This window comes from Malaya genurostris, chromosome 2 (assembly GCF_030247185.1).
Source record: "Malaya genurostris strain Urasoe2022 chromosome 2, Malgen_1.1, whole genome shotgun sequence".
Classification (NCBI taxonomy): domain Eukaryota; kingdom Metazoa; phylum Arthropoda; class Insecta; order Diptera; family Culicidae; genus Malaya; species Malaya genurostris.
This window is the reverse complement of record NC_080571.1, coordinates 138,831,613-138,854,404: the sequence shown is the minus strand read 5'-3', so window position 1 is coordinate 138,854,404 and position 22,792 is coordinate 138,831,613. Positions and strand designations below refer to the sequence as shown.

General features: G+C 36.6%; 1 protein-coding gene across 15 annotated transcripts in view; it reads left to right on the top strand.

Moving 5' to 3' along the window:
* Window positions 1-22,792, top strand: part of LOC131430107 (regulating synaptic membrane exocytosis protein 2) — a 1,567,561-nt gene that overhangs the window by 233,005 nt on the left and 1,311,764 nt on the right. For 14 of the 15 annotated variants that reach the window (XR_009229486.1, XR_009229487.1, XR_009229488.1 and 11 more), the window contains one exon: window positions 14,549-14,790. The exons of the other annotated variant lie outside the window; for it this stretch is intronic. Coding sequence is in view for 11 of the 14 variants with exons in the window: in XM_058594797.1 (XP_058450780.1) it covers window positions 14,549-14,790 (242 nt within the window). In the remaining 3 variants the exon portion in view is untranslated. The remainder of the gene's footprint in view (window positions 1-14,548; window positions 14,791-22,792) is intronic. 15 annotated transcript variants of the gene reach the window in all.

The window sequence follows — 22,792 nt, the reverse complement described above, 5'->3', positions numbered from 1 at the left end:
GAGAACACACAAACTGCTGGCCTAGCGCATTTGCCTTCTCTACTGGTGTGATTAAAGGTATTCCTTCAGCTGCGTCCTGGGGTGACATCAGAGGAGGAATTGGCTTCGGTTTTTTCTTAAGCACCTTCGTTAAGGACCAGAAGGGTTTTGAATGTGGGAGAATTTCTCGAAGCTTTTGCTGGAAGTTCCTGTTGCGAAGCTCAGATATCCTTTCCTGGATTATCCTAGTTAAGTTGTTATAAGTAGTCTTCCTATCTAGGATGCCATTTCGTTTATACTGCCTCCGGTAGATATTCCGAAGTCGGATGAGTTTCTTGGTGACACTGTCGATTTCTCGGCATATGTTGTACTGGAACCGTCCTATCACGAGCGACTGTGATTGAATGCTGGAAGGAAGATAGGGCTGCATCGATTTCCATCGGGGAATCAAGTGGCAAATCGATATTAATAAGTTGGTCGACGATTTGTTGAAACTGGACCCACTCGGTGCGATAATAGTTCCTCCGTGGTTGAAAAGGCACTGTGTCTGGTGAAGATCCCAACGTCAATATTACTGGAAAGTGGTCGGAAGAGAGCTCGTTGAAGACAACCGGAGAGCTGTCTATGGCGATGTTGCTGATGAATATATCCAAAATGGAATGAACTCCCGATCTGGAAGTCGCGTTGGTTAATCCGGAGCGAGGATGTTGTATTGTCCAGCTTCGTAATCTTCGGCAAGTACGAATCCGTTTCGATTCTGTCTTCTGTTTCCCCACAGCTCATGCCGTGCGTTCAGGTCCCCAGCCATGATGAATTTGTTCTGTCGTCGAGTGAGCATAGCCAGATCTCGCTTCAATGATGCACACGTACCATCTCGAAGATTGGTTTGTTTGGGGCAGTATGCTGCAATGACGATGATGGGTCCCATCGTCGTTGTGATCTCAATTCCGATGGCTTCTATGAGTTGCAATTTAAAGGCTGACAGAAGCCTGTGCTGAATGGATCGTTTAATGGCAATGGCAACTCCCCCTCCTCTGGTAGTTGCCCTGTCGAGCCTGTGAATCCTGTAATTGGAAATAAAAATAGAAATTTCAGGTTTAAGATGAGTTTCAGTTAAAATAGCAATATCGGCATTCTTCTCTTGAAGAAAGTCGGACAATTCAGCAGTTTTGCTCCTGAGTGAGCAAGCATTCCAATTTACTATAACCAACTCATTATATTGCATATTCGATGATGAATTTGCCTAAGGCGTTGATTTGATCTAACCGCGTTCTGCAGTTTCGTAGTTTTGTTGTCATTGTTTCAAAAATGACGATCAGTTGTTCAGCAGAAAATAAATCACCAGAGTCATCCTTTGCTTGTGGTTGATTATTGCCCCATCCAGGAGGGATTTTTGAGGAAGATTCGTTTTTGTGATCCAGCGGCTGAATCTTTTGGATTGCTGCGAGGAAGTGGCGGCAAATTCGAAATATCTCTCTTCGGTGGGAGCCGTGGGAAATTAACTTCATCTTTCTGTGGAACATTCTTGCGCGTTGATTGTTTGCGGGACGCCTGTTGTCGTATTTTGTGAACTCAGCACGTTTGGAACACGATTTGCTAGTAGATGGATGGTCGCCATCGCAGTTCACACATTTTACAGCGATGTCATCTAGTAGGCAATCGTTGGTATTGTGTGGTTCGGTACATTTCCCGCACCGACTTTTCATGTGGCAATTCCTCGCTCCATGTCCGTAGTTCAAACAGTTCGTGCACTGTGTGACATCCCGATGTACCGGTTTATACTTTTGCCATTCGATGATTATGTGAAATAACGATTTAATCGTTTTCAGTTGACTCATGGTGATGGAGCCCTTCTCCAGATGAATCAGGTACAGTTGGTCTCTAAACTTTTTGTCCGTATTATGTCGCTTCATTTTAAACACCATCAAAGGCTTTAGTCCAGCCTCCGACAGTGCCTGCTTTAGTTCGGCTTCCATCATTTCGGGTAGTCCTCGAAGTACAACCTTCATAGGTTTGTTGGCGGCAATATCGTGTGTGAAGTATTCCGCTTTTGTCTGCTCAAGATAACATTCCACTCCTTTGTAGTGGTTCCAAGCTGGAACAGTTATTTTGTAGCCTTCAGTACATAAACGGATTGTTGCCTGTAGTCCTTTGCTGATCAGTGTGTTGAAATCCGAGCGTAGAGTTGGTGGGAAACCCTTCAGGTAGAAAGGCGGCATTTTTTCCTTCCTCTTCGACATCAACTGGCAGATCAGCATATTGGTTTTTACTCAGCAAACGGTCGTTTACCTGTACATCACGGCTTCAGACGCTTAGCATCCTTTGGATCCTTCTCGGATCTATGGCGGTTTTTACCCATAGCTTGGGTAGGTAGACAACTGCGAATAAAAAATAAAACAAAATCGAAATTAGTCGTAGTAGGTTATTCGTCTATCCACATCGAGTGTTAGATGACGAATGATCGAATTTTGACCACGGCTCTCCTTTTATACGCAGTCAGTTGAAGATATGTACCTGACTACCTCAAAATCGTCGTCCTTGCGCGAAAAAGCCAGGCAAAAGTAAAGAGTTTTCCGCGTTGTTTTCAAAGTGTGAGAAAACTCAATATTTGAGTTGTTTGTGGTTATCCCACATTGTTTAAAATATTATCCTAAATTCCTGATCATATTTTTGATGAAATGGTGAAAGAATTATGTAGCTGCATTTAATACAAGTCGAGATATTCACGGTTATGTTCTGCCCATTCTTCCATAACGGTAATTTTGAAAAGGCACCCCATAGCTAATTAAGTCGTATTCACGACAAGAACAAATGCTGGAAGATGCTTTTGACGAATACGCTAAATTATAGGAACGTTGTGAATTTCGCCTAATTATTGATAGTTGGAAAAAATTAACAGATCGATACAGCATTATAAAGGAAAAGTATAATCCCTCAATAAAGATATTGGACAGTTCAATTATAATAGATCCAAGTCCAGTGGAGCACCTCTGGGGAAAGTAGCAGACAAGAGACGTTAGTACACCGAAAGAAAACGCCAGCCGCATTTTGAATGAAACTTCATTCAATGCGATAAATAACTGAGAATTCCGACTATTGAATGATAGAACAATCTGCATGATCATATGATCAATATTCAGTGAGTTTTACTTCTTATATGTGTGATTACCATTCATATATTATATGACTGTCAGTTACGTTTGAAATGTTAGTGAACTGTGTGTTAATCATCATGAATCAGACTGAATATATGTTACCCATTGTCATTTAATCCCTGAGAAGAGTTTATTCCTAATAATGAATTATAGAACAGTTCGAATAATTTTATGATGAGCGAAAAATGAGTTTCATACTCATTTCTTCTGATTTTCTTCCACCATTTATATGATTGGCATAAATATATGGAATTGTATTACAATTGTATGTAAAATTGATAAAATCGAAATGAAAATTTGTTATACGATATTCCCGTAACAAAAATCTTTCCATGCATGTATTATTTTCATTTAGCAGTGTTTCATACAATCGAACACAGAAGAATTTTTTCTTTCGAAATTTGAATGGAACTTTGATGAATGATGAAGGAGAAATAACATAGCATGATTTTATTATTAATTATCAGTGCGTTTCCTCCAATTGTTAAAATATTTTTGGATAACTTGTCCGAAAAGTCAATGACAGAATGTAAACAAAACGCGTTTGTTAACCGAAGTTATACGACTAAGGTTTTTATTTAATACGTATTGTGGTGGTGATACGAAATTAAGAATGGTGCTCGATGGAAATATTGGAAAACCTGGTGTCAGAGTACTTTGGTGAGTATTCAGTGAAGTAAGAGTCTGTAGTAGACTTAGAATTCATGTAATGTAAGGGCAATGTCTGCTTTAGACAAACAATGATTGTGGCCAATTCTATTTTACCAGGATTGTACATTGCCCCCCTGTTTTAATAAATTCAAAACCTTTTTGAATCAGTATATCGGATCAATTATATTTAATTGAATCTACTATCTTAAGCAATCAGTTTGATAAGAGGAGACTTGCTCCGATCTCCGACCCTTATGTTCAATAGAAAATCGAGCCAAAGGACTGAATCGAAATGAATGACGACGCTTTTTAAAGAAAAAAAAAACTCAGATTTAATCAGTAGAATGAAACATGATCAAAATTTGACAAGAAAGTTTTCATTCTATCATGGATCTACTGCATACTCTTGGAATGGATCAAATATGAGTTTTTTCTTTTTACACGCGTCTTTTTCCAGGATTGCTATGGAGATGGAAACCAACAAATCTCTGTAACTATATTGCAATGCTGAACTTGATCATCTGCATACTTTGCTGCAGATTTTTAGTGTTCAAACATGTTCTTATCAATTAATTTTATTGTAAATAAAAATATTATTTTAAATAATCGTGGAAATTTATTTTAAAATCATTAATTTTACAGACAATAAATAACAAAAATAAATCGAAGCGCTGGACGTTTTTACTTTATCCAAATTTAACTTTTCTGGCTGCTTAAATGCTTAAATCGATTGGAAAGGTTATAACGGTTTTCAACAGTAATACAATTTGCATTTGTATGGAAACGGAAAATTTGTGTATCTCACAGCAAACGATATTGATATGAAATTGATACTTTGATATAGCACGCTCTGTAATTTCTGGTATAATCAGTGTAAGTGGATTTACATAAATTCGGCAATAAATCAATTTACATAAATTCGGAAATAAATAATCGATTATTATGAACCGTTTTATCAACAGCAAAAATACGACCAACTTCGAAAAGCAGATCAAAACTTGAAAAAACTGTCGTCGTAATGGTTAGAAGCAAAGCCTTCCAGACGAATCGGGTGATAGTGCTGATCGGTTTAAAATATATTAATTATAATTATAATAACACGTATGCGAAAATAAACCAAATTTAAATTTGAACAAATATATTTTTATTTTTGTTAAATAAATAGTTTCTATCTTCTGTGTTATTTGTATCTTCTTCTTTCAATGTCATTATTATCATTAATGCAGTGAAAATGTTTTTAAAAAAAATCTAAATCCATAAAAGGAATACAAATTGCAGCTTCAACCAATTCTATTCATTAAATTAACTTTTTTATGACTTTGTTACTATTTCAATAAAAAAAATTTGAAATTGCCCAAGCCTAATTATTCGTACAATATTTCATAGTTTTATTAGGCATCCTGCGGTTCCAGCTCAAAACACTCTTGCGAATAATCTTATCAATTTTTGTAAGCAATAGTGTACGCCAAAATACGTTCCAACATCTTGGTTGACGAAAGTGTGTGGGACAGTCGATATTGAAAAATATCTTATCATACTCATTCCGGCGAACGACCAAAATTAGGTTAAAGCCGGGTATAAATAAACGATATAAAAAAAAATATCGTACTCATTGAACTCCAATGCAATTGTAAAAAAAAATCAACTGTCATAGAAATGTTTAAAAATGTAAGTGGAGCATAATTGAAACTTCTTTCAATTGTAGGTCATTTGCATTTTATTTATTTTCATTTCCAGTTGTATAATTTCAATATTAATTCATCTTAATATCATCCGCATTATAAGGCCTCCGCATTACATAAAACTACATGAAAGTCTTCTCAATATCATCCAACGATTGGTGTAGACTAAATTCGTTCGGTTTATGGTATGCGATTATATGTACGAACATCATACGCACTACAAAAGGAATAGTATTTCCTATATGGCTGCTGTGATGATTAATTTTGAAACGAAAATCATCTACATTTTGGATTCATTCAATTTACAAGTGTGCTTCAAACAAATTTGCAATGATATTCATACAAATCAATTTGTTTTTGACAGAGGGTAAATTGAATGGCCGACTTATTAAAACCATCTGAAAATCGTTATGGGGATCGGATGAAGCAAAAACCATTCAGCATGTGGCCGATAAATTCTTTCAGTGTAGAACTCAGTCAGGAGGCGGGAGTAAGGAATTACGACAGAAGCAAGGAAACAGTAGCATTGAAAGTGGAAGTAACAAAGATAATAAAGAGAATAAATTTCCGATGCAGGAAACAAAACAGTGTATCCCTGAGTTCGAAAGGAAACACTGACGAGCTGCAGCCGTTTTTTGTGCAAATACAGTATTTCGAAGATGGTATACCGGAAGGTGAAAGTGAAAGACCACTACCTCATATCGTGTTAATGGGATCAGGGTCATTTCGCCGAAAGTCATTTCGCCGAAAGGGTTATTTCGCCGAATGAAATTTCGCCGAATGGGTCACTTCTCCGAATGACATTTCGCCTAAAGCCATTTCGCCGAAAGGGTCATTTCGCCGAATCCTGAAATCGTCTTGAAATCGTAATTAGAATTGATTTAAATTAAAGACAAACGAAAGATGATAGCGTTAACGCCCGTTTTGTTGACCTACCATTGTACTTCTTGAATAATGATTGATTGTTGTACTCTTGAATAAAGATTGATTCATGAACCTCAGAAAGTAGTTCCCAAGAAAACGTGTTGACTATTAGCTAGTAAGCATCAAAGCAATTGCATAACATAGGTGGTATTTTCCGTTTAATAAGTGATAATGAAAATATATCTAATGCGGCTACGCCACATCTTTTTGGTTCATGTGCTGTCTAACCTCGTTACCGCTCATTCGGACCTAACTAAAGCAAAGAAACCTAGCTTTGAGTACCCTCTCAGCAGGCCGTTCTATTTTGTTGGTTTTTGAGCGGTTGTTGAACGACATAATGCACGAAATATTCGTTCAATTTGCTGGAACGGTTTGTTGTTGTTTTTTGTCTTGCAAAAATAGTGTAAAAATTAAGTGTTACCTTTACATAGAAAGAAAATTTGTTGTTATTCTACGTGAAGTAGAAGTATTGTGCAGGTATGTATTGTTAGTTTAAACAAATAAGTGGAAAAAACTTCAGAAATTCTGCAGTAAAACTAGTCCAACAGGATTCCAACTCCTCATGTTAAAAATGGCTCAACAATGGACCTCTGTCTGCCGGGTTTGTTGAACGAAAAAATGGCATTCGGTTCAACGGTCTGCTTCAAAATCGGCAAACGAAGGTCCCGTGTTGTCTCCCGTTGAACGATTGATTGGACTTTCATTGGACCAATGATCCAACGTATTGGACCAAAGAACCACCGTTGAACGTTATTTTCTAAGTGGGTAGACCAAGGAAACGAGGCGGTTACAGGTTTGTATGCAAGAGGCCGCCGCTTCCGACGGCGGGTCGGCGGCCGACTCAGCTGGCTTCGGTTATGTGGCTGCGCCACATCAGTTATACAGGAAACATAACATGCAAGAGATAAGACCCTTACGGCGAAATTACCCTTTCGGCAAAATGACCCTTTCGGCGAAATGACCCTTTCGGCGAAACGACTTTCGGCGAAATGGCATTCGGCAAAACGATTTTGACATTATAAAGCATAATTTAGAAAATATTTAGTTAAATTTCATTCCATGATTTTTTAAATTGCTTCCGGGAGATAAGGTTCAATATTGAATCCATTGTGTTAATTGTGAGTTTATTTATCTTGATTATTTTGGCCATTTTGTTGATAGTGCCCAGGCAGTTAAATTTCATTCCATGCTTTTTGCCTTTCTCTATAGAAAGGTATTAGAATTGCTGGAAAAACCGACTTTCGAACGGAGCCTCGGAGACCCATAGTGTTATATACCATTCGACTCAGTTCGACGAGTCTGTGTGTATGTGTGTGTGTGCACTTTTAGAAGATATTTGAACGCGCTCAATTTTCTCAGAAATGGCTGAACCGATTTTAACAAACTTGGACTCGTTTGAAAGCTACTGTCGGGCCATTGATCAAGTTCGAAGATCAAATGGCTGTGACTTTAGGTTCCAGAGATATGATTGTATAAATGACGTAACCGACAATACGCGTTGTATTTGAACGCGCTCAATTTTCTCAGAGATGGCTGAACCAATTTTAACAAACTTGGGCTCGTTTGAAAGCTACTGTCGGACCATTGATCAAGTTCGAAGATCAAATGGCTGTGACTTTTGGTTCCGGAGATATGATTGTATAAGTGACGTAACCGACAAAAAGCGTTGTATTTGAACGCGCTCAATTTTCTCAGAGATGGTTGATCCGATTTTAACAAACTTGGGCTCGTTTGAAAGCTACTATCGGGCCATTGATCAAGTTCGAAGATCAAATGGTTGTGACTTTTGGTTCCAGATATATGATGGCATAAGTGACGTAACCGACAAAACACGATGATTTTTACCGCTCTTATATATATGGGTGCCAAAATTTTGGGATCACCTCTATTTTCGTTAAGTTCTAGTGCTCAAAAGTTTAAGCACCTCGAAAAAAGCCTTCATGCAAAATTTAACCTAAATCGGACATGCGTAAGGAGTGCTGCCCGGTGGTAAAGGTTTGAACATTTTTGGATCTTGAAAAAGCACCATAGGGGGAGTACATGAAATTTCCAAAATCCAAAATCGAAACTTTCTGGGACTTAGAAAAATTTTCATATTTCTTCTAAGTCCCAAAAAGTCGACTTTTTCAAAAAAATTTTTTTTCGAGATGACACTAAGTCTCGACGTTTCATGCAATTCTAAGCCTTTTGGCATCAAAAATTTTTTTTCGATTTCGAAAATTTCATGTACTCCCCCCTATGGTGATTTTTCAAGATATATGATAATTCCACTAAGTGGACTAAGAAGGCTTTTTGCCTTTCTCTATAGAAAGGTATTAGAATTGCTGGAAAAACCGACTTTCGAACGGAGCCTCGGAGACCCATAGTGTTATATACCATTCGACTCAGTTCGACGAGATCGGAAAAAGTCTGTGTGTATGTGTGTGTGTGCACTTTTAGAAGATATTTGAACGCGCTCAATTATCTCAGAGATGGCTGAACCGATTTTAACAAACTTGGGCTCGTTTGAAAGCTACTGTCAGGCCATTGATCAAGTTCGAAGATCAAATGGCTGTGACTTTTGGTTTCGGAGATATGATTGTATAAGTGACGTAACCGACAAAAAGCGTTGTATTTGAACGCGCTCAATTTTCTCAGAGATAACTGAACCGATTTTAACAAACTTGGGCTCGTTTGAAAGCTACTGTCGGGCCATTGATCAAGTTCGAAGATCAAATGGTTGTGACTTTTGGTTCCAGATATATAATGGTATAAGTTACGTAACCGACAAAACACATTGATTTTTACCGCTCTTATATATATATGGGTGCCAAAATTTTGGGATCACCTCTATTTTCGTTAAGTTCTAGTGCTCAAAAGTTTAAGCACCTCGAAAAAAGCCTTCATGCAAAATTTGACCTAAATCGGACATGCGTAAGGGGTGCTGCCCGGTGGTAAAGGTTTGACAATTTTCGACCTTGAAAAAGCACCATAGGGGGGAGTACATGAAATTTCCAAAATCGAAATTTTTTTTGATGCCGAAACTCTTAAAACTGCATAAAACATCGAAATTTAGTGTCATCTCAAAAAAAAAAATTTTTTTGAAAAAATCAACTTTCTGGGACTTAGAAAAATTTTCATATATTTTTTAAGTTCCAAAAAGTCGACTTTTTCAAAAAATTTTTTTTCGAGATGACACTAAATCTCGACGTTTCATGCAATTCTAAGCCTTTTGGCATCAAAAATATTTTTTCGATTTCGAAAATTTCATGTACTCCCCCCCATGGTGATTTTTCAAGATATATGAAAATTCCATTAAGTGGACTAAGAAGGCTTTTTGCCTTTCTCTATAGAAAGGTATTAGAATTGCTGGAAAAACCGACTTTCGAACGGAGCCTCGGAGACCCATAGTGTTATATACCATTCGACTCAGCTCGACGAGATCGGAAAATGTCTGTGTGTGTGTGTGTGTGTATGTGTGTGTGTGTGTATGTGTGTGCACTTTTCGAAGATATTTGAACGCGCTCAATTTTCTCAGAGATGGCTCAACCGATTTTAACAAACTTGGGCTCGTTTGAAAGCTACTATCGGGGCATTGATCAAGTTCGAAGATAAAATGGCTGTGACTTTTGGTTCCGGAGATATGATTGTATAAGTGACGTAACCGACAAAAAGTGTTGTATTTGAACGCGCTCAATTTTCTCAGAGATGGCTCAACCGATTTTAACAAACTTGGGCTCGTTTGAAAGCTACTATCGGGACATTGATCAAGTTCGAAGATAAAATGGCTGTGACTTTTGGTTCCGGAGATATGATTGTATAAGTGACGTAACCGACAAAAAGCGTTGTATTTGAACGCGCTCAATTTTCTCAGAGATGGCTGATCCGATTTTAACAAACTTGGGCTCGTTTGAAAGCTACTGTCGGGCCGTTGATCAAGTTCGAAGATCAAATGGTTGTGAGTTTTGGTTCCGGAGATATGATCGTATAAGTGACGTAACCGACAAAAATCGTGCTATTTGAACGCGCTCAATTTTCTCAGAGATGGCTGAACCGATTTGAACAAACTCGGGCTCGTTTGAAAGCTACTGTCGGGCCATTGATCAAGTTCGAAGATCAAATGGCTGTGACTTTTGGTTCCGGAGATATGATTGTATAAGTGACGTAACCGACAAAAAGCGTTGTATTTGAACGCGCTCAATTTTCTCAGAGATGGCTGATCCGATTTTAACAAACTTGGGCTCGTTTGAAAGCTACTGTCGGGCCGTTGATCAAGTTCGAAGATCAAATGGTTGTGACTTTTGGTTCCAGATATATGATGGTATAAGTGACGTAACCGACAAAACACGCTGATTTTTACCGCTCTTATATATATAAGGGTGCCAAAATTTTGGGATCAACTCTATTTTCGTAAAGTTCTAGTGCTCAAAAGTTTAAGCACCTCGAAAAAAGCCTTCATGCAAAATTTGACCTAAATCGGACATGCTGCCCGGTGGTAAAGGTTTGGCAATTTTCGATCTTGAAAAAGCACCATAGGAGGGAGTACATGAAATTTCCAAAATCGAAAATTTTGTTTGATGCCAAAACTCTTAAAATTGCATAAAACATCGAAATTTAGTGTCATCTCAAAAAAAAATTTTTTTTTAAAATCAACTTTCTGGGACTTAGAAAAATTTTCATATTTTTTCTAAGTCCCAAAAAGTCGATTTTTTCAAAAAAAAATTTTTTAGGGATGACACTAAATCTCCTCGTTTCATGCAATTCTAAGCCTTTTGGCATCAAAATTTTTTTTTCGATTTCGAAAATTTCATGTACTCCCCCCTATGGTGATTTTTCAAGATATATGAAAACATCACTAAGTGGACTAAGAAGGCTTTTCACTGTTCTCATACAAATAGGCAACGCAAATGTCAAGCACTAGTTTGGAAAAATGATGCTGACTGTGTGACATAAACACTGAAGCATGCTTTTGTGAACTACTCGAATCAATCTGAATCAATTGGCGTCTAAAATTATTTAATAAATGTATGAAACATATTTTCATGAGACTGTTATGAAAGAAGAGAAAGGCATTATCACACCACTAGGTGGATTAAGAAGGGTTTTTTTTAGATTAGCATCACTGATTACAAATAGGCAACCCAAATGTCAAGCACTAGTTAGGAAAAATGATGCTGACTGTGTGACATAAACACTGAAGCATGCTTTTGTGAACTACTCGAATCAATCTGAATCAATTGGTGTCAAAATTAGTACCCGAAATAATTTAATAAAAGTATGAAATATATTTTCATGAGAATGTTATGAAAGAAGAGAAAGGCATTATCACACTACTAGGTGGATTAAGAAGGGTTTTTAAATTTCTTCCGGGAGATAAGGTTCAATATTGAATCCATTGTGTTAATTGTGAGTTTATTTATCTTGATTGGTTTGGACATTTTGTTGATAGTTTCCAGGAACTCGCTGATATAAATTATTTCTATTTTCATGAAATAGTTACTCTAGAGCGATAGTTCATTTCAAGTTTTCATTTTTATAATTATATTAAGGTGGTCATGTGTGTGTTTGAATCTTACTTTTTGTAAGTTAAAAGAGTCAATATTGTCCATTGAAACATTGAACTTTAAGGTGATTAGTCTTAATGTTCTTATTTTCGTTATTTTGGTTCTGTTTTTCATTTCGTGTTTGGGCTCTGGTTTGGATTGGTGAGATAAGCATGTTCTTAAGGTCTTCAGAATTGCTTTCTATTCGCGATAGGGCGTCGGCGTTTTTGCCTTTCTCTATAGAAAGGTATTAGAATTGCTGGAAAAACTGACTTATGAACGGAGCCTCGGAGACCCATAGTGTTATATACCATTCGACTCAGTTCGACAAGATCGGAAAATATCTGTCTGTATGTGTGTGTGTGCACTTTTCAAAGATATTTATACGCTCTTAATTTTCTCAGAGATGGCTGAACCGATTTTACCAGCCCTTTGCTCGTTTAAAAGCTACTGTCACGCCATTGATCAAGTTCGAAGATCAAATGGCTGTGACGTTTGGTTCCGGAGATATGATTGTATAAGTGACGTAACATTTTTCTCAGAGATGGCTGAACCGATTTTAACAAACCTATGCTCGTTTGAAAGGTACTGTCGGGCTCTTGATCAAGTTCGAAGATCAAATGGCTGTGAGTTTCGGTTCCGGAGATATAATTGTATAAGTGACGTAACCGACAAAACGCGTTGTATTTTTACGCGCTCAATTTTCTCAGAGATAGCTGAACCGACTGTGACAAACTTATGCTCATTTTAAAGCTACTGTCGAGCAATTGATCAAGTTCATAGATCAAATGGATGTGACTTTTGGTTCCGGAGATATGATGGTATAAATGGCGTAACCGACAAAACACGTTGTTTTTTACCGCTCTAATATATATAAGGGTGCCAATATTTTGGGATCACCTCTAATTTCGTAAAGCGTTATTGCTCAAAAGTTCAAGCATCTCGAAGAAAGTCCTCATGCAAAATTCGAGCTAAATCGAACATGGGTAAGGGATGCTGCCCAGCGGTTAAAATTTGAAAATTTTCGATCTTGAAAAATCACCATAGGGGTGATGATTTTGCATTCAATGTTAACATTAAGAAGCATTCATAAATCACAAATTCCTGATTATATTTCCGATAGTTTGTCGAAAAAAATATGTTGTTGGGTTAAGTTCATCAAGAGATATGCGCGATAAAGTTCTGCACATTGTATAGAGGGAATTTTAAAAAGGCTTCACAGTAAAGTAAGTCGTATTCACGACAAAAACGTTAAGAACGTGTTTTAATTCTCACCGAAAAATATCAACAAACAACCATTGTCTTAGTCCCACTTCAAAAAGCTTGTTTTAGACGCCCCTGTAATGGACACCATTTTCAGCCTTGGGAACAACAATCACAAAACAAATTGTAAAATTTGAGATCAATGTAAAATCGCAGCTCAAGTCATAAAATATAAGTCATAGGTTTCGTATAAATATCTCCTTCTCTCGTAAACGAACCACGATAACATATGATTACACTATTTCGCAAGCGGTACTAAAAGACGGGAGACATCAAGGATCTAGGAGTGTTATTCGAATCAAAACTTAGTTTTAAAGATCACTTAGAATATACCCTCTCTAAAGCATTCAAGATGCTAGGTTTCATCTTTCGCATTACAACAAACTTCAATAACATATACTGCCTGAAATCGTAATATTGCGCTCTAGTTTGCTCTGCACTGGAGTATGCTGTTGTTGTTTGGGCACCATATTACCAAACTGATAAGCTGTGCATTGAAACTATTCAGCGCAAGCTCATTCGTTTTGCTTTGCGTCGCCTGCCCTGGATAGATTCATTGAATCTTCCAAGCTACGAGAATCGATGTAGGATCATGCACCTCGATTTGCGATGTGCCCGCCGAGATACACTAAAGCTCATCGCGGACTTAATTAATTCTCGAATTGATTGTGCAGATCTCCTACAACAGCTAAGTTTTGACATTCATCAGCGTAATTTGCGGTTTAGTCCCTTTCTCAGAATACCTCGTGCTAGAATCAACTATGGATTTAATGAACCGTTTTCGAGTATGTGTCGCGTATTTAATATATACTCTAATGAGTTTGATATTAATTGATCTCGTCCATTAAAAATCGTTTTCTCCGAATCTTTTACCGCTAGTTTTGTTAAGATAATTAGTCGATATGAATAATTGTTAGTTGGGTTTGTAGCTTAAATAAGGGTAATTTAAGATTTGGTTATGTATCATTTGGGCAAATGTAATCTGTTACAATACAATACAATACAATTCAATACAAAAGATGAGATGGTTTTATGCCTGGTAGAAAATAACAAAAATCTCAGCTTCAACGGGCTTCTTCCTTGCTCCTGAATAAATAAATTAATAAAAAAATAAATAAATAAATTTATAATAACAAGCTGATTCGAAGATTAATGATACTCTGCCTTCGGTTACAAGTTTAGTATTCACAGTGATTACATAGAACTTATTTCTGAATCTGAATGCGGTTACGGGCAATATGGGTGAATCTTATATTTAACGAACTTTATTACTCCGGTTTTCATGTACATAATTTAGTATTTAAATAATAAACATAAACCAATATAATGTACTTTTTATAATGAAAAATTATCTTTATGACACTCATTTCAGTGAATAAAATGTCACCACGTTCTTCGCTAGTCCCTGATACTGAATCAGCAGTTGAAACCACCATCAGTCAAGCGTTAGTCAACAAAATTGAATTTTCAAAACCAATGGGTCGTACAGGGTCATGCAGAATTTGCTTGAAAGCTTTCAATCCTGATGAATATAGAAAAACATGTGTCGAATGTGACCAGAAAGTTTGTGAAGATTGTGCTAGTTATAGTAAACTGGAAGAAATAGAGTCCACGGTAAGTTAAAAATAACAAAATAAATCAAATGAAAATAAACGATATTGTAAGAATTTCAAAATATTTGACGTGTGTAGCCTGGAGCTCAGCAGGGAGGGTGATATTTACAAAATATTAAAATAAACAGATTTTTATCCTGGAGTAATTTCATTCTACATAAATTTCAACAATCGTGCAACTGTATGTTAGATACTTTGTCAAAAATAAATAATTTATCGCTGCTGTGCCAACTAACTTCTTGTATCCAGCTGCACGACTTTTCAACTAGTGATTTCAGTGAGCCAACATATCTAATTTCAATGTGTTGTTTGATACGTATAGTAAAACTTTCGTCGAAACAGTTACTTTGAGTGATAGTGCAGGTGTGACAAGTGTGTGTTTAGTAGTAAGAGTGCTATTTTTTTAAGTGTTGATTCTCAATACAAAAAACTCTCAAGCAGCAGAAACTGAAAATTTACGCCCCAAAATTCAACGTTATTAACTGATCGAAGGGCCGTTTGCATATCATTGACGGTGTTATCAGATTTCTAAGGAATGTGTAAAAATGTACAAGTCAATCGTGTTATTCAAGCTGAAAATTTTAAATTGGTCTGCAACAAACCTATTCGCGAGTGTTTATTTTATTTTGTTTTTTCAGTAGTCGTGTTTCATCTCGCGTTGTTAACAGCAATGCGAATAGGATAAAAAGAGATAGTTGCTTAGAGATATGTGATATTTTTCTTACTTATAATGCCTTATTATATTTCTCTAATGAATCGAAAATCAGCTTTTGTTGAGATCATATTTTTTACAAAACATATTCGGATCTCTTTCCCTCCCTACTAACACATATCCTTTTCCCTCCCTACTAACACATATATTATTCTTTCTTTGGTTGATTGGGAAGGTTACAATCACCCTATATCCAGCGGTTTCATTTATAGTCACATGGACTTTACTATTTTTGACTACCGATGGTATCTCGTGGCGTCGCACCTCGGAGCCACTTCAACACGAAAAAAACCTTTCTGCACCCTGTTGGTCCGCTGTGAGTTCGTTTCGAAATGTGTTTAGTTCAAAAGCTATTCGGTGGTGCTGATGAGTCGCGTTGAGTCGAATTCTCTACTCACGCGTTGAGTCGAATCACTCTAATCAGTCGATTGGTCTACTCACGGTGAATCGTTCTCTGTGATGCTAATTATAAAATGTACATCGGTGCACCCGAATGACTACGCGAGAATTTGATTTCTCTTGTGAAGCTGTGACCTTCAATGTTTTTGTCCGCTGGTTATTGGGCCAGCTTAATACGGACTATACGAATTTTGTTATATAGTTGTTTCCTAATAAATATTGTCAGTAAATGTCTAAACATGAAATAAAAACCCATTCTTCCATGTTTACATGTTTGAAGTTTTTTTATGTGTAATAGCCACGATTGGTGCCCATTTGTATTTATTAAATCAGATTTATTTAGTTTCTTGCATATTTATTCTTATATTTATTTATACGTTCATTTATTAATTCACATAATAATTTATTCACCTATTTATTTGATTTGTTTACAAATTTATTTTTTTGTCTATTTATTTATTTGTATTATTTGGCTTCAATATCATTCAATTGAATAATCCAATAATGTCAAGGTTTCGCATGTGACCGGTTCAAGTCAAAAATATAAAGAATTTTTTGTATCAGTGCACCAATCAGCATAATATTGAAAGTGAAATATGGTTTTGCGCAAGTATACTGTAGCTTAAGAATAATGAATAAAATGTAGGTGTGTCTAAATCAAGCTGTTATTTGTATTGAAAAACAAATCGTTGTCCTTGAGGTTAATTGGGCCGCTTTACCATACAGAAACGTTGACAATAATTGTCCAATAACTATCGGTAAGTCTGAAGGTAAAATAAAAGTTCACCTATGTCGAATTTTCTCCCGGAGACTCGTGAAATGACCCTAAAGCAGGTGGTTATAGTGTAGCATCACCACTCCGAAGGAAAACAGAGAAAAAGTAACAATTGGCGCCCAACGCAAAATACAGAAAAAGTGCTTTGTTTTCTAGACCAAACGCGAACCCCCTTTTCGATTGGTTTCCCGGGGAAATTTCACTAATTCAGCATTTACTTCAATATTCGCGAAGTCATCGGAATGATATATGACCCAAAAGTATTTCACTGGAAAAATTGTCGGAGTGGATTTGCAGGTTCTCGCGAATGATGAAAAAAAACTGTATGCAGCTGCTATTCACAACTGTTTGAACAGAATCACAAATTAATTATTGTCTAAAAAAAAGAAAAGTTGCCCAGTGTTGAAACAAATATATCTCCCAAACTCGTATAATAGATATAAATTAAATTTTGTTGAACTTCATTCGTCACATATATTTTTCCAGATAAGATAATTCAAAATTGTCCTATTGCTTTTGACGAAGCGAGTGAAATGATCAATAAGTGGTATTACGATTTAAGAGTAGACTATATGCAGGATGATGAACTCGATCATGAATTGATATCACGCTCAGTTGTTTTGCCCGAGGATCTTGGCCTCTCAAGAAAGCAAAAGTGGGTAAGAGACGCATTAAAGACAGAGAAGATTGGTCAGGTGGAACACACGCGAACAGTAATAGGCGTACGCTAGACGCTCAGGCGGATGATGTATCAAAATATCAATGCATAGCAAAGCTTTTGCATACTAGTACGCATATCTGTGTTGCTGTCTGACTGGCGAGGAACACCAAATTTATACAGCAATCTACAGAACACACTTGTAGAACTGGTGGAAATTGTCAAACTGTTACAATCCAAACCTAATGGGCCTGAATTCGTAGATGTCGTGGAAGATCGACAAGAGGATATGATTCAGGACAACGAAGAACCAGGGCAGGAAGTATTGCCATCTGACTATTTGGATGTTTTAGATGAGACAAATGAAGAAGATGATTAAAATCAAGGACAACTACAAATACCCAGTAAGTCTGTCCTAAACGTAGAAGAGTTAAAGTGGATTCACTCTTTGCAAGCTAGAATCGCTGATTTGGAATCCGAAATCAAAAGGAAATCAAATTTGAAAATTGTTTGTACACAAACGGTTCAAGATCTAGACTTACCTCAATTATTGTACTCACCTTATCACCATTTTTCATATTCAAACTCACGTAATTTCTCTCCTCTATATTCATATGTTCCATCACAAATAACCAATCACAGAAACCCTCAAAATTGCATGAACAATCCAAACCAACAGCCTGTTTTGAACCCGACTCACCCGGCTGTTCCACAACCATCAAACAGAAACTCTGATCCGGAACCGCTTCCAGAACGAAGCACAAATCAACAGTACCAAATAAAACTACCGAATTCGGGCTCGGTTCCCAACTCCATTATTGTACCAGCCCCACCAAATCAATATACAGTCCCCTATCATCATCGCCACACCTTACCTGTTTCAAAATGGAACATTGCTAAATACAGTGGAGAGGAACAGGGACTGAAACTTATCAAATTCTTTGAAATAGCTCATACTTTGAGTCTTGCCGAACAAGTTTCAGAAAAAGAATTGTTCGTGTTAGCGGTGCACTTGTTTAGGGGTAGGACTCAAACATCCACCAACAGGCTCCTAAACTGACAACACCTGATTTTCGAACTTAGACGTACATACATGCATCCTTACTTGGACGGGCTTATCAAGATGAAAATCTATTAGCGACGCCAGCAGAAACATGAATCTTTCCATGTATTTTATTTTGAGATGGAGAAACTGTTTCGTACCATGAGCGAACAGATTCCCGATTATGAAAAAAGTAAGATATGATAGTAAAATATGCGCGTTGACTATAAACGTCAATTAGCATTCATAACAATTATAGATTTTCTGACACTCGTGTCCGTGGAACAAAAGTTGGACGCATTAAATTTCTCTGCTTATAATAAAGTTTTTGGGCACGAGAAATTCGTGAACGTCGTTGAAGTTCACAAACCTGTATTAATCCACCTAGTGGTGTAATGATGCCTTCCTCATATCAATCATACTATCATATATAATACTGTGGTATTCTTCAAAATAATTTTCTTCGATTCTTAAAAGCATAACCGAAATCGGTTTGTTTGACCGTCTGCTGATAAAAGCTATCAATTGGAGAAGATTTGAGGCCGATTTATAAACTTTTTTGCGGTTTTTCGCCCTTTTCAGTGATGGTATAACATTTTTACCACTCTTTATGATATATTTTCGGATCCGGAAGTCAGATCCGAATGAAAGTCAGGAATTACGTATGGGACCACAGGACCTTTCATTTAAACTTAACTTTGTGAAATTCGGTCGCGCCTTCTATGAGAAAAGTTTGAATACAAGACGTTTCATTTGAATCTAAGTTTGTGAAAATCGGTTCAGCCATCTCCGAGAAAAGTTAGTGCACTTTTTTCACAATATTTTGCACATTTTACCCCATAAATCCGGAACCGAAAGTCGGATCCAAATAATATTCAGGAATTTTGTATGGGACCACAAGACCTTTCATTTGAATCTAAGTTTGTGAAAATCGGTTCAGCCATCTCCAAGAAAAGTTAGTGCAAAAAAACGTTACATCTACACATACGCACATACACACACACATACACACAGACATTTTGCTTACTCGACGAACTGAGTCGAATGGTATATGACACTCGCCTCGGTTCAAAAGTCGGTTTTCACAGTGATTGCATAACCTTTCTATGTGAGAAATGCAAAAAGACAGAAAAAAAGAAAGACAAAAACAATCCGCTACAATCTCAGTCGCAAGTGTCCGATGGAAACACCGCAGCAATAGAGCAACAGCACAACCAAAATTCGATTTGATGAGTTTTGATTTTACTCATCAAATCGAACTTTACAATGCTTGCCACAAAATAATCAAAAATTTCTAAATTCGAATCCCACAGCTCGACATTCCAACGTCCAAAAACAGTCACTTGCTGTACCGATTTCTAGTTCTTCTCGTCCTCAACTCATTCTAGATGAATTGATTAACAGACATAAACTTCTTCCGACGAACATGTGTTTTAATTGCTGTCGACAGGGCCACCACGTAGATATATGTGACCAACCACGTGGAATTCTTTGCGTTAATTGCGGCTTGAACGGTTTTCCCACTAATTTCTGTTCATTTTGTCTAAAAAACGGAACACGAGCGAACGAAAATCGCCGTTCGCAAAACCCAGTCGCGTAAAAGAAACAAAATTTGATCGCACAAGTCCTCCTCCATTCTGGGAGCAGGCAACTTCGGAAATTTTCAAACCGTCGGTTGGAATTTGTCAGATAGTTTATCCGTATTTAAATGATAACCGTCCCTATGCATCTGTAAAAATCTACGGAGTAGCGACGCGTGCAATTCTCGATAGTGAAAGTAATCACACACTCGTGAGTGAAAAGTTTTTCTCTGAGCTTAAAATCAAAAAAAGCACCGTCCCGTAAAAAGAATTATTTTACGTTCAGCCAGCGGTGACCAACTACAGATAAAAGGTCAACTTTAATTACCCTTTATGTTTCAGGGATGCACTAGAATTGATTCTGTTTTGGTTGTTGCTAATCTCAGCATTCCATGCATTTGCGGTATGGACTTTTGTAAAAAATTTAAAATCCAACCAACTATGCCATTTAATGAGATCGAAAACGGATGTCTTATTGACCAACCTCATGAAAATTCAACACTAACCGAAGAGGAAAGGCGAATTATTGAGGAAGTCAAAAAATAAGTTCATGGCAGCCAATGAAGGAGAGCTAACATTAACCACGTATGCTCAGCATCGTTTTGTCCTGAAAGACGAGTGGAGAGATAAGCCTCCAGTTCGTCAGTTTCCGTACGTGATGTTACCAAAAACCCAAAGCTTGCTGGCAACCGAACTTCAACGTTTGCTAGAGAAAGGAATTCTTGAAAGAAGTAATTCCACCTGGTGTTTAAGCTGTGTACCCGTAATAAAACCTCACAAAGTTCAAATCTTTCTAGGCGCTCGAAAAATTAACGATCGAACGGAACGCGATGCGTATCTGTTGCCCCATCCCGGTAGGATACTAGGACAGAAGCTTTCTTGAAAGTGCCTTTCGAAGAAAGCTCACGAAAATATACTGCGTTCTGTGTGCAAGGAAACGGACTTTTCCAGTACACCAGAATGCTATTCGGATTGATCAACAGCCAGGCGACGTTAGCCAGATTAATGGACATGGTCCTTGGTCATGGAGCATTAGAGCCCTTTGTTTTCGTGTATCGCGACGATATCGTGGTTGTTACTGAGTCGTTCGAGTAACATATGCAGCTTCTGAAAGATGTTGCGATGCGGTTAAGACAAGCAAACCTCAGCATTAACCTGGAGAAATCACAGTTTGGAGTATCAGAAATCCCCTTCCTAGGTTACCTTCTGAGCTCCGACGTTTTGCTAGCAAATCCAGAAAAAAAATCGACCAACCGTTGAGTATGAGAGTCCAAATACGATCACCAAACTCAGAAGGTTCCTGGGAATGGCAAACTATAACCATAGTTTTATATCTAACTTCAGCGGTGCAACAGATGCCTTATCAAATCTTCTCCACACTAAGCCCAAAGTGATCCAATGTAACAATGACGCAGAAGCCGCCTTTTGTGATATTAACACTCCAAATACCAAGCCTCAAAAAAAGTTCGAACGGTTACTTTGAGCTGTCATAGCTCAGCTGTTTTTCAACGAATCTCAATAAATATTACACCCTCGAATTTTGTGAAGTTCGTAGATTGATTCCAAAACTTTGTAGGAGATGGTTGGTAAAGAAAAACCAATGAAAATTTGAATTTTCCCGTTCCAGGGTTTTTTCACGCGCTCAATATGCCATATCTGCTTTTCCATTTTCTTTCCTTTGGCATAAATGTCGTATAGAAAATATTGAATACTTCAACTTTACCGAGTCATAACTTTGTTTTTAGCCAACCGATCTTCAAAATTTGTTCGTCATTGGAGAGGTACTACTTCCAGAAATAAAATGCACCTTAAAACGAAAAATGAGGTTGTCTACTCAAAATTATAGTGAAAACATCACTCGATTGCTAGTGATACCAGCTACAATTTTCGCTCAACTACCATTCTCGCACAATCAAAAGAAAACATTAAAAAATCGATGAATTTATAAATATATATGTGAATTTTTCATTTTTTATCACATGTTTGTATATAACTTAAAAATTGATGACATGTACATTTCTTTGATTCAAAATATTGGAATCATTACCAGAAACAATGTATTGATGACCAAAATTATATATCCGTTCGAAGAATCTCAAGAAATTTGGTACAAATACAGATAATTTCTATTATTGGGAAAATTTTGCCAAAAAACACAAACCAAAACTTTGAAACTTTATGACATATATTTTTTTATTATTTTAGTTGGAAATTTATTATGAACAAAATTTACAAAAATAATAAAACTTGGATTTCACTGAAAATCTTAAAAATTTTGGTAAAAAAACCTAAACTACAAAAATAATTATGTTTTTGTATTGGACACAAGATCTAAACAATTTTTATGCACAACCCAAATGCAATTGATAACTACTAAAATAAAGTTTTTTTTTGTTTTAGGTTTTCCGTAAAATTTCAAAAAATAGGTAGAAGATCAGAAATTTCAAAATTTCTGATATATATTGCGTTCATACGTTTCTGCAAATCAAAGTAAAAATGTTGGAATCCGTGTTGATTTCATCTGTTTCAAGGAGATGTAGAATTTGTTTTTATTAATAAAATAAAATTTGTGACAACACAAAAATTTTAAATTGTTTCAATAGCTTTGTACAATGAGAAATAGAACGTAAAATTATACGAATTCCACATACTAACCCATGGCAAAAGAAACCAACTACAATTAAAAAAATTTTTGCTTGATTTTTGTTTTACAAGCAATTAAGAACAAAAACATATATCTTAAATTTTCCGCTATTATAAACGACATCAATTATAATCGATAGAATATTAAAATTTGTATTTCACAAACTTAGAATTATTTCGGAATGCATAGAATT